General features: G+C 42.0%; 1 protein-coding gene across 1 annotated transcript; it reads right to left on the reverse strand.

The window, feature by feature from the left end:
- Positions 1 to 1,528: 1,528 nt before the first annotated feature.
- LOC122232543 (serine/threonine-protein kinase SIK2-like) lies at positions 1,529 to 2,804 on the reverse strand. The gene is made up of 2 exons (XM_042962174.1): positions 2,191 to 2,804; positions 1,529 to 2,032 (listed from the first exon to the last, which is right to left on the reverse strand). Exons 1-2 carry the CDS (start codon positions 2,561 to 2,563, stop codon positions 1,950 to 1,952), a joined length of 456 nt encoding a protein of 151 aa, XP_042818108.1. The 5' UTR covers positions 2,564 to 2,804; the 3' UTR covers positions 1,529 to 1,949.
- Positions 2,805 to 13,350: the final 10,546 nt, after the last annotated feature.

The raw sequence follows: 13,350 nt of genomic DNA on the forward strand, positions 1-13,350 counted from the left end.
CCCTTTCCTGTAATGATTGGTTAAACTCCTGGACTGGAGGAGGTGCGTCAGCTACCAAAGGACTTCCACTTGGGCTGATCTTTCTAGTGGTTCTCATTCTGTTCTGCTTTTTTTCCCATGTCTCTCTGCCTGGTACCAAGACTCCATCACTGCAATCACTTCAAGCCAACACACGATCCTTTTTACTCAAGGAGGTTCATACACATTGCCCACGGTGGATTCAGCTGCCTCTGCCTTTTATAACTCCCCTCTATGTTCCCTGACTGACCCATATTGACCGAGATAGGTAGGGACAACTCTACGCCCTTGCTCAGCAGGAAGAAGCTACAGAAGACGAGACCTTCCGCCTGCAGCAACCCTAAAGATTCCAGGGTCAAAACTGCTCAGGGGGCAGGGGGATATGATAAGGGAGCATCAGGCAGGCTCAGGGCAAAATCCAGGCTGGCACCGTCCCTCCCAGGTGGAATGTGTGTGTTAGTCCTTGGACACTCCTGGCTCCCCAAGAACAAAGGAAAGGGGTTTAAATGCTTGCCGTGGTCATGTGGGAAACTAAGGCAAATGAAAACTTAAATTCCCTTACTGCCTGCAGCCCATTGACAAGTCCATGAAACAGGCAGAGTGACCTCCCTCTAGGAGCTCAGCTGCCTGACAGGATGACATTTTGGTGGGGGCAAAAGAGAACCTTAGCTTCACATGATCCCAACCTCGAGGACCCTGCAAATCTACTTCATCTCGACCCCCGCAACATATATGCTGGCAATCATCCTCCACGCTTATGGCCTGCCCAGATCCATCTAAAGGGTCTCATGGCTGAGGTTTCATTAAACGGCAAGAAACGGCGTTTTCCTGGCAACAGCTAGCCCCTCAAGGTCCTGGAACCTTGAGTCCTAGAGTAAGTCTCCAAGGAATTCTGGCTCTCTCCCTAACCCCCTCCCAACCTGAGGGTATATAATGAGCTACCCGTCACGACGCCAGTGCAGCTCTCCCTGCCCATGGGACCTGTCCCCGTGCTTTAATAAAATCACCTTTTTGCACCAAAGACTTCTTCACGAATTCTTCCTTGGCCATCGGCTCCAGACCCACGAACCCCCCATCACTCCCAAAACTTCACCACCTCCACCTTGTGCTTCCTACAACTCCACATCCAGCAGGTCACTCTCCCACCGACACTCCTCCAGCCTGTGAAGCTGTTCTGGATCTGGTCCCACCCGTCGCCCTGGCCAATCTCTTGTGCCATGTCCCCGGGCTTCCTGGAGCTCAGCATCGTTCCCTGCACTTAAAAAGCAGGGACGGGGCTCCTGGGTGGGCCTCAGTGGCTCAAGCGTCCCACTCTTGGTCTTGCTCAGGTCGCCATCTCACAGTTTTGTGAGCTGGAGCCCCGCGTCGGGCTCCGAGCTGATAGCACAGAGTAGACTTGGGGTTCTCTCTCTGTCCCTCCCCCACTCGCACTGTCCCTTCTCTTTCAAAACAAACATTTAAATTCCTTTAAAGTTAAAAAACAAAATAAAATAAAGGCACGGACACGTGGCTCTCTTCTGGCTCTCATTTATTTGTTTATTTGGGGTTGTATTTTATTATTTTTTTTAAATACATTTTTAAATTTATTGAGATGTTTGAGAACCTGATTTTTTGGCTCTAGAGACATCCTCCCTGGCTGCCTGTATTCACTGCTGGTGTCGGAGTTTGTGGCTGGCGAGTTGCATCTGGGCCCGCTAATCGTGGTCCCTATGCTGGTCCCTTCGGAGGTCAGACTACTCTGCTCTGAGGACAGGCCTGTGCTGGAACAGGTTGCGATGGAGCTCCAGGAGCGGACTGTGGTTGGTGTCCTGATCGTGGGCTGGATAGTTGTCAACGTGTACCACATGTTTTCACTCTCCAGGGACATGAAAACCAGAGCATTGTGTTCCCTGTTTTCGATATTTCGTTCTGCGTCCCAGAAGACTTCCCCCTCAAACGGCTCCAACCCGGTGGCCAAGCAGTACCAAACCACCCCCAGGCTCCAAGCGTTTGCGGAAGGGGTGTCCTCCTTTTGCTGCAGGAAGAGTCGTGGGGCAGAATAAGGGGGGCTGTCCCAGAAAGTGTGGAGTTTGTAGCCAGCAAACTGGATGCTTAGTCCAACCCCCGTGAGTTTTACCTTCAGCTTCTTTTGAAAAAGCAGTGTCTCTAGCTTTAGATACCCGCCGATCATACCTTGTTGGTGGCAGTACTCCACCACCGATAACAGCTGGCAGAATTTGTCTGGAACCTCCTCCGTCACTTGGCCACGGTGCGTAAAATCGTCACGCAGGTTGTCTCTGCTTACGTATTCTGAAAGGAGAACCAATGTTTCCTTGCTGTTGATCACCTCAAGTGACTTGACAACACTTGGGTGACTTGAGGTCTTCATATTCTGGGCTTCACGACAAAGTCCCTGGAGGCCAGCGGGGTCCTTCTGGGTTTTCTTGATGAACGTCACATCAGACTGCTTCCTGGGGGGGACGCTGCCCTCACTGGTGATCTCGGGGATCTCGTAAATACAGAAGTCCTCCTCACCAGCGGTAATGGCCTTACGCCCCTGAAGCATGGTGACCTACTAACTATACTAACGCTAAATAATGCTAATTACACGGACTATGCTAACCAACAATACCAACCTACAAAATACTAACAATACTAACAATACTATGCTTATGAACTATACTAACAATATGAACTATACTAACAATATGAACTATACTAACTGTACTAAAACGCTAACACAAAAAAAAAACAAATGAAAAACACACACGCGCACACACACACTCACTCACACACACACACACACACACACACACAAAGAAAATGAAGGGAGGAAACGAAAAAAAATTGAGAAAAAGAAAAACTAAAAAAGGAGAAAAAAAAGAAAAAAGTAAAAACAGAAAAAGGCAAAAAAAATTGGGAGAGAAAAGGAGTAGAGAAGAAAGAAAAATGAAAATAAAAAAATAAACAAAATGAAAAAAAGAGAAGTCGAAATCAAACTAGCTAGGGTCAAAGGCCGACAGGTCACCAAAGCTTCCTGGGCTGTAAAGACCAAACACCCAGCCGAGCCAGGGTCTTATATAGACAGGTCTTGCCATGACTTCACCATGGGGCTTTGTGAGGGCACAGCAAGAAATGGGCCAATTATGCAATCATGGCTGGGGATGTCTGAGACCACAGTGGTTTCCTCACTTTTTATTCCCAAAACCCCTTTACTCAATAAAAAAAAAAGACCCCCCAATGGGCTTTTTGTTTGTTTGTGTGGGCTTTTCAAGATTGATATTTACTTTGTTAGAAATCAAAATCTGTAAGATGGTTCAGTGGCCTTTTCACTTAAAGTTTAGAAAACTGTAATTTTGGCTTGTATAGACCTCGTAATGTCTACACTTAAAATACTCAGTTCCTGGTCTCAAAATGGTGCTACAACGTATAAGGAAATGTTGTGTTGTGTAAAACACGATAAGGCTCATTATTAACATCTATAAAGCTCAGAGGAACATTGCTTTTCATCATATTTTCACTGATAAGGTTGTGAGGAGATTTCTCATCAGAAACCTTGGAGGCTAGAAGGCATGGGTTGATGTGTTGAAAGCATTGAAGGAAAAAAGCTGTCAACCAAGAATCCTACATTTGGGAAAACTGTCCTTCAAAAATGAGGAAGAAATGAAGACATTCCCAGATCGACCAAAGCTGAAAGCCTTGCCCTGATGACTAGACCGGCCCTGCAGTGAAGGGGGTCCTTCAGGTTGAAATGAAAGGGCACTGAACAAGTAACTCGAAGCCTTCTGAAGAAATAATCTCCGGTAAAAGTAAGCAGACAGACAATTATGAACGCTAGTACTGTTATGACTTTGGTCTGTAGCTCTACTTTTTGTTCTCTATGTTAAGAGACTGATATATTTAAAAACCTAATTATTCATCTATGCTTTTGGACACAAGATGCATAAAGATGTAATTTTGTGACATTAACAACTGAAAGAAGGTGGGGTCAGGGCTGTAAAGTAGCTGAGTTTTCATGTGTTATTGAGGTTAAGCTGGTATAAATTGACATTACAATGTTGTAACTTTAGGATGTTAAAAGCAATCCCATGGTAACCACACACAGCTTCTCTCCTTAAACCTCATGAACCAATCTCCGCTAGCTTCAGACGTTTCTTCTGTGGCTTCCTCACCTCTCTCAGCCTTCACAGAATTGAAGAGAGTCAGGGCCTTGCTCTGGATTAGGCTTTGGCTTAAGAGAATGTTGTGGCTGATTTGATCTCTTATCCAGACCACTAAAACCTTCTCCATATCAAAATAAGGATGTTTTGCTTTCTTATCATTCACACATTTACTGGAGTAGCACTTTTAATTTCCTTCAAGAACCTGTCTTTTGCATTCACAACTTGGCTAACTTTAGCATAAGAAGCCTAGCTTCCAGCCTCTAGTGTGGCTTTCAACATGCCTTAATCATTAAGCTTAATCATTGCTGGCTTTTGATCGATTTAAAATGAGAGACATATGACTCTTTTTCACTTGAACACTTAGGGGCCAGTATAGGCTTATTAATTGACCTAATTTCAGTTTTGTTGTGCCTCAGGGAATGAGGAGATCAGAGGAGAAGACATGGGGGGGAATGGCTGGTTAGCGGGACAGTTAGAACACACATAACACTTTGTGGTGTCCCCAATTACAACAGTAACATCATAGATTACTGATCACAGATCACCAAAACAAATATAATGAGACAGTTTGATGTATTTTAAGAATTACCAAAATGTAATACAGAGACGTGAAGTGGGCAAATGGAGCCGACAGACTTTCTCAATGCACAATTGCCATGAAACTTTAATTTGGAAAAACTGTGGTATCTGCAAAGCATAATAAAGTGAAGCACAATAAAACGAGGCATGCCTGTGTTTTAAAGGAGGAATTTTTTTTTTTAGGCCTTTCCTAAGCTAGAATAAAATTATGCACCCAGAGCGGGGAAAAAACATTCTAGGGGTGTCTGGGTGGCTCAGTTAGGCATCTGACTCTTGAATTAAAAAAAAAATTTTTAATGTTTACTTATTTTTGAGAGAGAGACAGAGAACAAGGGGGAAGGGGAAGAGAGAGAGGGAGACATAGAATCTGAAGCAGGTTCCAGGCTCTGAGCTGTCAGCACAGAGCCAACACGGCTTGAACCCACGAACCAGAAGATCATGGCCTGAGCCGAAAACGGATGCTTAACCAATTGAATCACCCAGGTACCCCAGCATCTGATTCTTGATTTTGGCTCAGATCATGATCTCACGGTTTGTGAGATCAATCCCCACATCAGGCTCTGCACGGACAGTGCACAGCCTGCTTGGGGTTCTCTCTCTCTCTCTCTCTCTGCCCCTCCCTTGCTTGTGCATGTGCACTCTCTTTCTCTTTCTCAAAATAAATAAATAGGGGCGCCTGGGTGGCTCAGTTGGTTAAGCGGCCGACTTTGGCTCAGGTCATGATCTCACGGTCCGTGGGTTCGAGCCTCGCGTCGGGCTCTGTGCTGACAGCTCAGAGCCTGGAGTCTGTTTCGGATTCTGTGTCTCCCTTTCTCTGACCCTCCCCCGTTCATGCTCTGTCACTCTCTGTCTCAAAAATAAATGTTAAAAAAAATAAATAAATAAAAAAATAAACATTAAAAAAAAATAAAAACATTATAATATAGATGTATAGTCCTTCATTATCCAGGCTATAAACCAATTCTTTGAGGAATTGAGGATGACTGTCCTTATCTTACAAATCTTTGCAAAACGAGAAATATAGCTCTAAAAGCATTTCAAACTCCATCTATTCCTTTTTACCAATCCTGAAACCCAAGTACAGCAAAAATTCTGACCTTAGAAAGCCAAAGTTCTTGAAAGAACTTGCATTAAGATTACTTGTCAAGAACACAGGGCGCCTGGGTGGCTCAGTCGGCTGAGCGTCCAACTTCAGCTCAGGTCATAATCTCACAGTTTGTGAGTTCGAGTCCCACGTCGGGTTCTGTGCTGACAATTCAGAGCCTGGAGCCTGCTTCAGCTTCTTTGTCTCCCTCTCTCTCTGCTCCTTCCCCGCTCATGCTCTGTCTCAAAAATAAATAAACATTAAAAAAATTTAAAAGAAAAAAAGAAGATTACTTGTCAAGAACAAATACAAATCTTGGGGCACCTGGGTGGCCCAGTCTGTTAAGCATCCTACTTCAACTCAGGTCATGATCTCACAGTTTGTGGGTTTGAGCCCCACGTTGGGCCCTGTGCTGACAGCTCAGAGTCTGGAGCCTGCTTCAGATTCTGTGTCTTCCTCTCTCTCTCTGCTCCTCCCCTGCTCATGCTCTGTCTCTCTCTCTCAAATATAGACAAAAAAAAAAAAATTAAAAAAAAGAACAAATACAAATCTTAAGTGACCTCTAAAAGGTTTTAGCCATCTGCGCAAGACACACCTAAAACTTATTCCAATTATTATTTTATAACTAGTGAATTTTACATTATCATACCTATTTCATGGCTAAAGTTTTAAAGTGAAACTATAAGTTCCCTGTGTCTGTAATTTAATTTAATAGAGAGAGAGGGAGAGAGAGCATGAGCAAGGGAGAAGGGCAGAGGGAGAGAGAGAGAATCTAAGCAGGCTCTGTGCTGAGCAGAGGGGCTCTGTGCCTACATGGGGCTCAATCCCATGACCCTGGGATCATGACCTGAGCTGAAATGAAGAGTCTGTTACTCAACTTACTGAGCCACCCAGGCGCCCCGGTCTGTATTTTTAGATGTGTCTATATATGTATATTGTAGATTTGTAGCATTTTATCCCTGTGAATGGTATTACCAAAATTAATTTGTAAAAGAACTTTATTTAGTCGGCTTACAGAAAACTAAATGCTTATAGTTCTCAGAAATATAACAGAGAGTAATCCAAATGCTTGCTTGCTTGCTTGATAAAGTTTATTTATTTTGAGAGAGAGAGCACATGTGCAAGCAGGGGAGAGGCAGGGAGAGAGGGAGAATTCCAAGCAGGCTCTGTACTGTCACTGTGGAGCCTGACACAGGGCTTGATCCCACAAACTGTGAGATCATGACCTTAGCCCAAATCCAGAGCTGGTCGCTTAAACAACTGAGCCACCCAGGCACCCCTGGAAAAATATTTGGTATTAAAGCTAGTTTAAGTTTGTTGGTTTAATCAAAATAGGCGTATCTTCATAGCTATCAGCATAAAATATAAGAGTTTTATTCTACCTAGGTTTACCAAAAGTCAAATGAGCTCAAGTAACCTCTAGTACAGAATTTGTCAGCAAAAAAGATAACTTACGATGATGGCTAGCTGTTTAATGTCTCAGGAAATTTTCCCAAGTAGTCTAAACATAATTGTTAAGAACAAGTGAATTACATAGATATAAGATAAACATTTATAAATGAACTTTTCAACAATATTTATGTTTTATTGTTTGTCTATTTAAAGAGTTCCTCCAAATCTTGTTGGTAACTTAAAACTTTAGAGGTTTTGCTAAGTTCAATCAAATGATGTATAGTCATTAAATATCTAGGTCATTTCCAAATAAGACAAAATATCAAATATTAATTGTCTCTTCTGCCTACAAAAGCCTTCCATTTTATATACCTTGTTGGATGCTGCTCTACTCATGAATCTTGCCAATTAGATGTTCAAATCTTACTCAGCTGAGTTTTTAAAATAGTATTATGGAGGAACTAAAGATATTTGGGTCTTTTGGTAAACATGTGTTGTGTAATGTTGACATTATACTGTGAAGAAGCACATGTTTTTCTAGGGGCACGTGGGTGGCTCAGTTGGTTGAGCGTGCGACTTGGGTTTTTCAGGTCATGATCCTGCGGTTTGTGGTTCCCAGCCCTGTGTTGGGCTCTGCGCTGACAGTACGGAGCCTGCTTGGGTTTCTCCGTCTCCCTCTCTCCCTGTCTCTCCCCTGCCCATTCTTTCTGTCTCCAAAATAAATAAATAAACATTAAAAGAAAAGAAGCATATGTTTCTATAGATTATGAAACATATTCATAAATTTGCCAATCTAAACAATGCTGGTCTAATACAATTCATTAGTGCTTACTCTTAGTTCTCACAAGAAATGAAGATTTCTAAGTGTTAAAAATTCTAAATTTCTTTTCTTTTAATGTGTATTTATTCTTGAGGGAGAGAGAGACAGAGTGTGAGTGGGGGAGGGGCAGAGACAGAGGGAGGCACAGAATCCGAAGCAGGCTCCAGGCTCTGAGCTGACAGCACAGAGCCTGACTCGGGGCTCGAACTCACTGACTGCGAGACCATGACCTGAGCCGAACTCAGATGCTTAACCGACTGAGCCACCCAGCTGCCCCAAGTTAAGTGAGTTTTAATATCAAAAGTAAGCTGGTGCAAAATTAGAATTGGGTTTCTCACTTTTATTTTATTATTATTTTTTTTAATTTTTTTTCAACGTTTTTTATTTATTTTTGGGACAGAGAGAGACAGAGCATGAACGGGGGAGGGGCAGAGAGAGAGGGAGACACAGAATCGGAAACAGGCTCCAGGCTCCGAACCATCAGCCCAGAGCCTGACGCGGGGCTCGAACTCACAGACTGCGAGATCGTGACCTGGCTGAAGTCGGACGCTCAACCCACTGCGCCACCCAGGCGCCCCAAGGGTTTCTCACTTTTAAAAGGGCAAAGTTTTCTTGGACTTTTGATTTGTTTTTGGTAACAGACTGCAAAAGAAGTTTCTTTACCTTTTATAATAATCTGCCTAGAAAGCAGAGATTCTGTGTTTTATCAAAATAATTTTCTGTGCTTTATCAGATCTTTCATTGGTTTTGCTCATAACTACATACCATTTTTGTATTTGTCCTTAACATCTTTTGTCACTTCAGTTGAATAAATAATTAAGTATTGTTTCATAGTGATCTGTGATCCTATTTGGTCAAGTATTCAAACCATTCGATGTTTTTGACAAAGTTTCCAAAATAAAATTCTCAATAAAATCTTCTTTGACCTCAAACTAAGTTTTGAAAATTTCTAGAGGGTCCCTGGAATATCTCAAAAGATTTGTTCTCTCCTTATAAAAAGAGAGCTGGTACACTAATTGGGCTTATTTGATATGTTAACTTACAAGGGAAGGATTGTCAAATAAGTAATGATAAACGTTCTTAGATTATATTGTATGTTATTGATATTATTAACAAAGTATTCTAGGAATTGTATGAAATTAATAAAATTCTGATATGTACTGATATACCGTGTTGTTTTTTTTTTAAACAGAGCCTGGCATGGGGCTCAAACCCACACACCGTGAGATCATGACCTGAGCTAAAACCAAGAGTCAGACACTTAACCATCTAAGCCACCCAGGTGCCCAACCTCAAGATTTGAAAAACTCAACGTGAGATTCCTTTGTTTTTATTTTTATTTCTTTAAGTTTGTTTATTTATTTTGAGAGAGAGAGTGCACATATGAGCAGGGGAGGAGCAGAGAGACAGGGAGAGAGAGAATCCCAAGCAGGCTCCATGCCATCAGCATGGAGCCTGACATAGGGCTCAATACCATGGAGCTGTGATATCATGAGGTGAGCCAAAATCAAAAGTCAGATGCTTAACTGACTGAGCCACCCAGGTGACCCCAATCTGAGATTCCTTATGAAAAGTTCCAGCAAAGTAGATTTTAAAAAGCCTATATGATCAATCACTATTCTTGATGCACTTATGTAAATAATGAGGCCAAGTTGATTGAAACTAGACTTGATTTGCAGATGAATTAGCCTTGTTGTGATTGCCTTTGATAAAAATAGGGGTGATTGTACAGAGAAAAACTATGTTTCAGTAACACACGTTTGTGGATATCAAATTCTACTGCTGTTAATTCTCTTTGAGATTTTGTTTTCTATCTGTAAACTGGACTGGATCCTAATTTTTCTAGTTTCCTCCAATATTTGACTACAAATCTCCAGACTAATGTTTCCAGCTTTTCTCCCACCCTTTTGACATGGAATCCTTGAGAACTAAAACTGCCATTTTTCTAAAGCCATGCAAGCTAAAGTTGGACAACTTGATATAAATTTCAGAGAAGTCACCACAATTGCTCATGTATGGACAATCTTCATGCTTGTTGCAGTGTGGCCCCTCAGAAAGACCACCAGTGACAAACTACAAACCAGAAAAATCTATCAGAGTGCCTCTAACTGAAGATATTTTGAGCAAGGCATCTAGAAATCTTCCTGACTCACTGCCTTCAGAACTCAGAAACTGGGATAACAGTCTGCTCCAATCATTGGTCATTGTTTTTCTTTTGTTTCCATAGAAATGCCGCCTGTTAAATACCTGACTGCTTGCACCATAGCCCTAACTTTGGGATCCCACCTGAATCACCACCTCCTGAAATGAAGTACAACTGTTTAACTGAACAGACTTATTCTCAGGACTAAGAGACTGGTTCAGTGAGATGCAGCCATCTACCAACTCAACTTCAGGATTGTGAAACTTCTTGGAGAAGTTTCCAAGGTGGAACTGAGGGGAAGAGCAAATTACGTGACCCCCAAATATGTCATTTTGTCTTGTGGGTTATTTTGAGCTGAAGGCAGACTCAAGAAAAACTTTCAGTTCTCCCTAATCACCTAAAAGAATTTAGATAGGGGACCTGGCCCAGAAAGAGAGCTATTATTAGAGATAAATTTTTACTTGAAAGAACTATCTGGATGGCAGGGCAAACATTCATTCTTCTTATCGTCCTGTCACCCACTTTCCCTTTGAAGCCCCAGGTCCCTATCCCATTCCTTCATTCAGTATGGCACGTAAGCCTCATCTGATGGTCTTGTCTTTGGGTCTCATATTCTGATGGGACTTCTGTGTGTATGTCATTAAATGTTTTCCTCCTGTTAACCTGTTTTATATCAACTTACCAGCCAAAGAACCTAGAAGGGTAAAGGAGGAATTCTTCCTCCCAATGTAACAAATATTTGTTCTTTCATCTTTTTGGCTCATTTTGCTTTGTGTACTTCCCTCATGGTTCATCGGTGTTCTAGCATGTGTCAGAATTTCCTTCCTTTTTAAGGATGAGTAATATTCTATAATATTGTAGGCATATGCTAAATTTTGTTCATCCATTCATTCACTGATGGACAATTCAGTTATTTCCATCTTTTGGCTCTTGTGAATAATACTGTTACGAACAGTGGTGTACAAATATTTGTGTGAATACCTGCTTTCAGTTCTTTGGGTATATACCCATAAGTGGGATTGCTGAACCATATGGTAATTCTATGTTTAAATTTGGATGAAGTCTAATTTGTCTATTTTTTCTTTTGTTGCTTGTGCCTTTTGTTTCATATCCATAAAACCATCATCAAATCCACTGTCATGAAACTCTTGTCCTGTATTTTCTACTAAGAGTTTTATAGTTTTACTTCTTACATTTAAGTCTTTGACCCACAGTGTGTAGATTTTATTATGCACTAAATTAGTGATCTTTTAAAAAATATAAACCCGGAGTGCCTGGGTGGCTCAGTCGGTTGAGCATCGGACTCTTCATTTCGGCTCAGGTAGTGGTCTCATGGTTCGTGGGTTCAATCCCCGAGTCGGGCTCCGTACTGACAGTACAGACCCTGCTTTGGATTCTCTCTCCTTCTTCCTCTCTCTCTTCTCCTCCCCTGCTCACGTGGGCTCTCTCTCAAAATAAATAAATAAACTTAAAAAAAATTATATATATATATAAAAGAACCCAATCACGTCACACAGAAATTTGCTGAGCTCTTTTATCTCATTCAAATTAAAAATCATTCTTACCCTAGTCTGCAGGGCTCTACCTGATCTGGTTTACACTTGTCTGACTTGAACAAATTCTAGGAACACTGCCCACACCATGCTATTCCTCAAACATGCCAAGCACATTCCCACTTCAAAGAATTTATACTAGCTATTCCTTTTTCCAGGAACACACTTCCCTTCAGATCTCTGATTATATGCCCCCCTCTCAATGAGGTCTTTCTGGAGAACTTGAAGAAGGATTACTCTGCTTTTGTTTTCTTATTAGCATTTGTCACTGCTTGACATCTTACTTATTTTTCCCTTGTGTCCCCCAAAGAGAATATAAACTTTAGGAAGGCAAATATCTTGGCGTCTCTTTTGTTGTAATGGGATTCCTAAATTTTTATCTGAATGCTCAGAATAAAGCCACTTAGGGGTGGCCAATGGGTGAAAAACTTCTAAGCCATATCTTAAAAATAAGGAGTGTACCTCCTTTTCTCTCTTTCTACTGGCTAGAATTGGATGTGTTGGCAATCAGTTTTAAACTATTTAGATGATGACAACTCCTTAAAGATGACAAAGCAACAAGACTGATGAAACCTGGGTAACTGTTGATTTCTTAAAATAAAACTGTTGAAAAGCCTTGGTCTTCTCTCCCTTAAATTTTTTTTTTTAAATATTCATTTTTGAGAGAGAGACAGAGCGTGAGCAGGGGAGGGGCAGAGAGAGAGGGAGACACAGAATCCGAAGCGGGCTCCAGGCTCCCAGCCGTCAGCACGGAGCCCAATGTGGGGCTTGAACCCATGAGCCATGAGATTATGACCTGAGCTGAAGTTGGACGTTTGACCGGCTGAGCCATCCAGGTGCCCCAGGCTTCTCTTTTTTTGAGAAAGGGCACACTTTATTTGAAAGAGAACATTGCACACGACCAAAAGATGAAGGCAGCCCAAAGAGCATCCTATACATCATGCTCAAGTAGATACACAGGATGATAAGTGAAGAATACTAAGAGTACGCTTGATGTGGTGAGCACTGAGAAATGTATAGAATTTTTTTAATGTTTACTTTTGAGAGAAAGAGTGAGTGGGGAGCTGCGACAGCAGCAAGCCCGATGCAGGGCTCAAACTCACGAACCATGAGATCGTGACCTGAGCCAAAGTCAGACGTGCAACTGACTGAGCCACCCAGGCACCCTATAATGTACAGGAACTTTGACTCACTATATCATACTCCTGAAATTAATATAATACTGTCCATTAATTATAATTGAATAAAAAACATTTTTACAGGTACACAGGATGTTCTGCTAATAAGAAAGATAAACTGGAATATGTATCCTTTGGGACACGTCCCTAGTCATATCTCTCTGAGGGGCTGGAAAACTCTTTTTTTTTTCCACAAGGTTTTTAATGTTTATTTATTTTTGAGAGACAGGAACAAAGCACGAGTCGGGGAGGGGCAGAGAGAGGAAACAGAATCCGAAGCAGGCTCCAGGCTCTGAGCTGTCAGCACTGAGCCCAACATGGGGCCCAAACCCAAGAGTCATGAGATCATGACCTGACCTGAAGTCAGATGCTTAACCGACTGAGCTACCCAGGTGCCCCTGGAATACTCTTAATCATTCATTTGAAGGCAACTGTGGTTCA

Source organism: Panthera tigris, chromosome A2, assembly GCF_018350195.1.
Source record: "Panthera tigris isolate Pti1 chromosome A2, P.tigris_Pti1_mat1.1, whole genome shotgun sequence".
In the NCBI taxonomy this organism is placed as follows: Eukaryota; Metazoa; Chordata; class Mammalia; order Carnivora; family Felidae; genus Panthera; species Panthera tigris.

What these genes read in the sequence shown, in the direction of transcription:
- LOC122232543 (XM_042962174.1), bottom strand. Translation starts at nt 2,563, where the DNA reads ATGCTTCAGGGGCGTAAGGCCATTACCGCTGGTGAGGAGGACTTCTGT. An exon ending in GGAGTACTGCCACCAACAAG is followed by an intron (nt 2,033 to 2,190) that starts GTATGATCGGCG and finishes CTCTTCCTGCAG; the next exon opens with CAAAAGGAGGACACCCCTTC.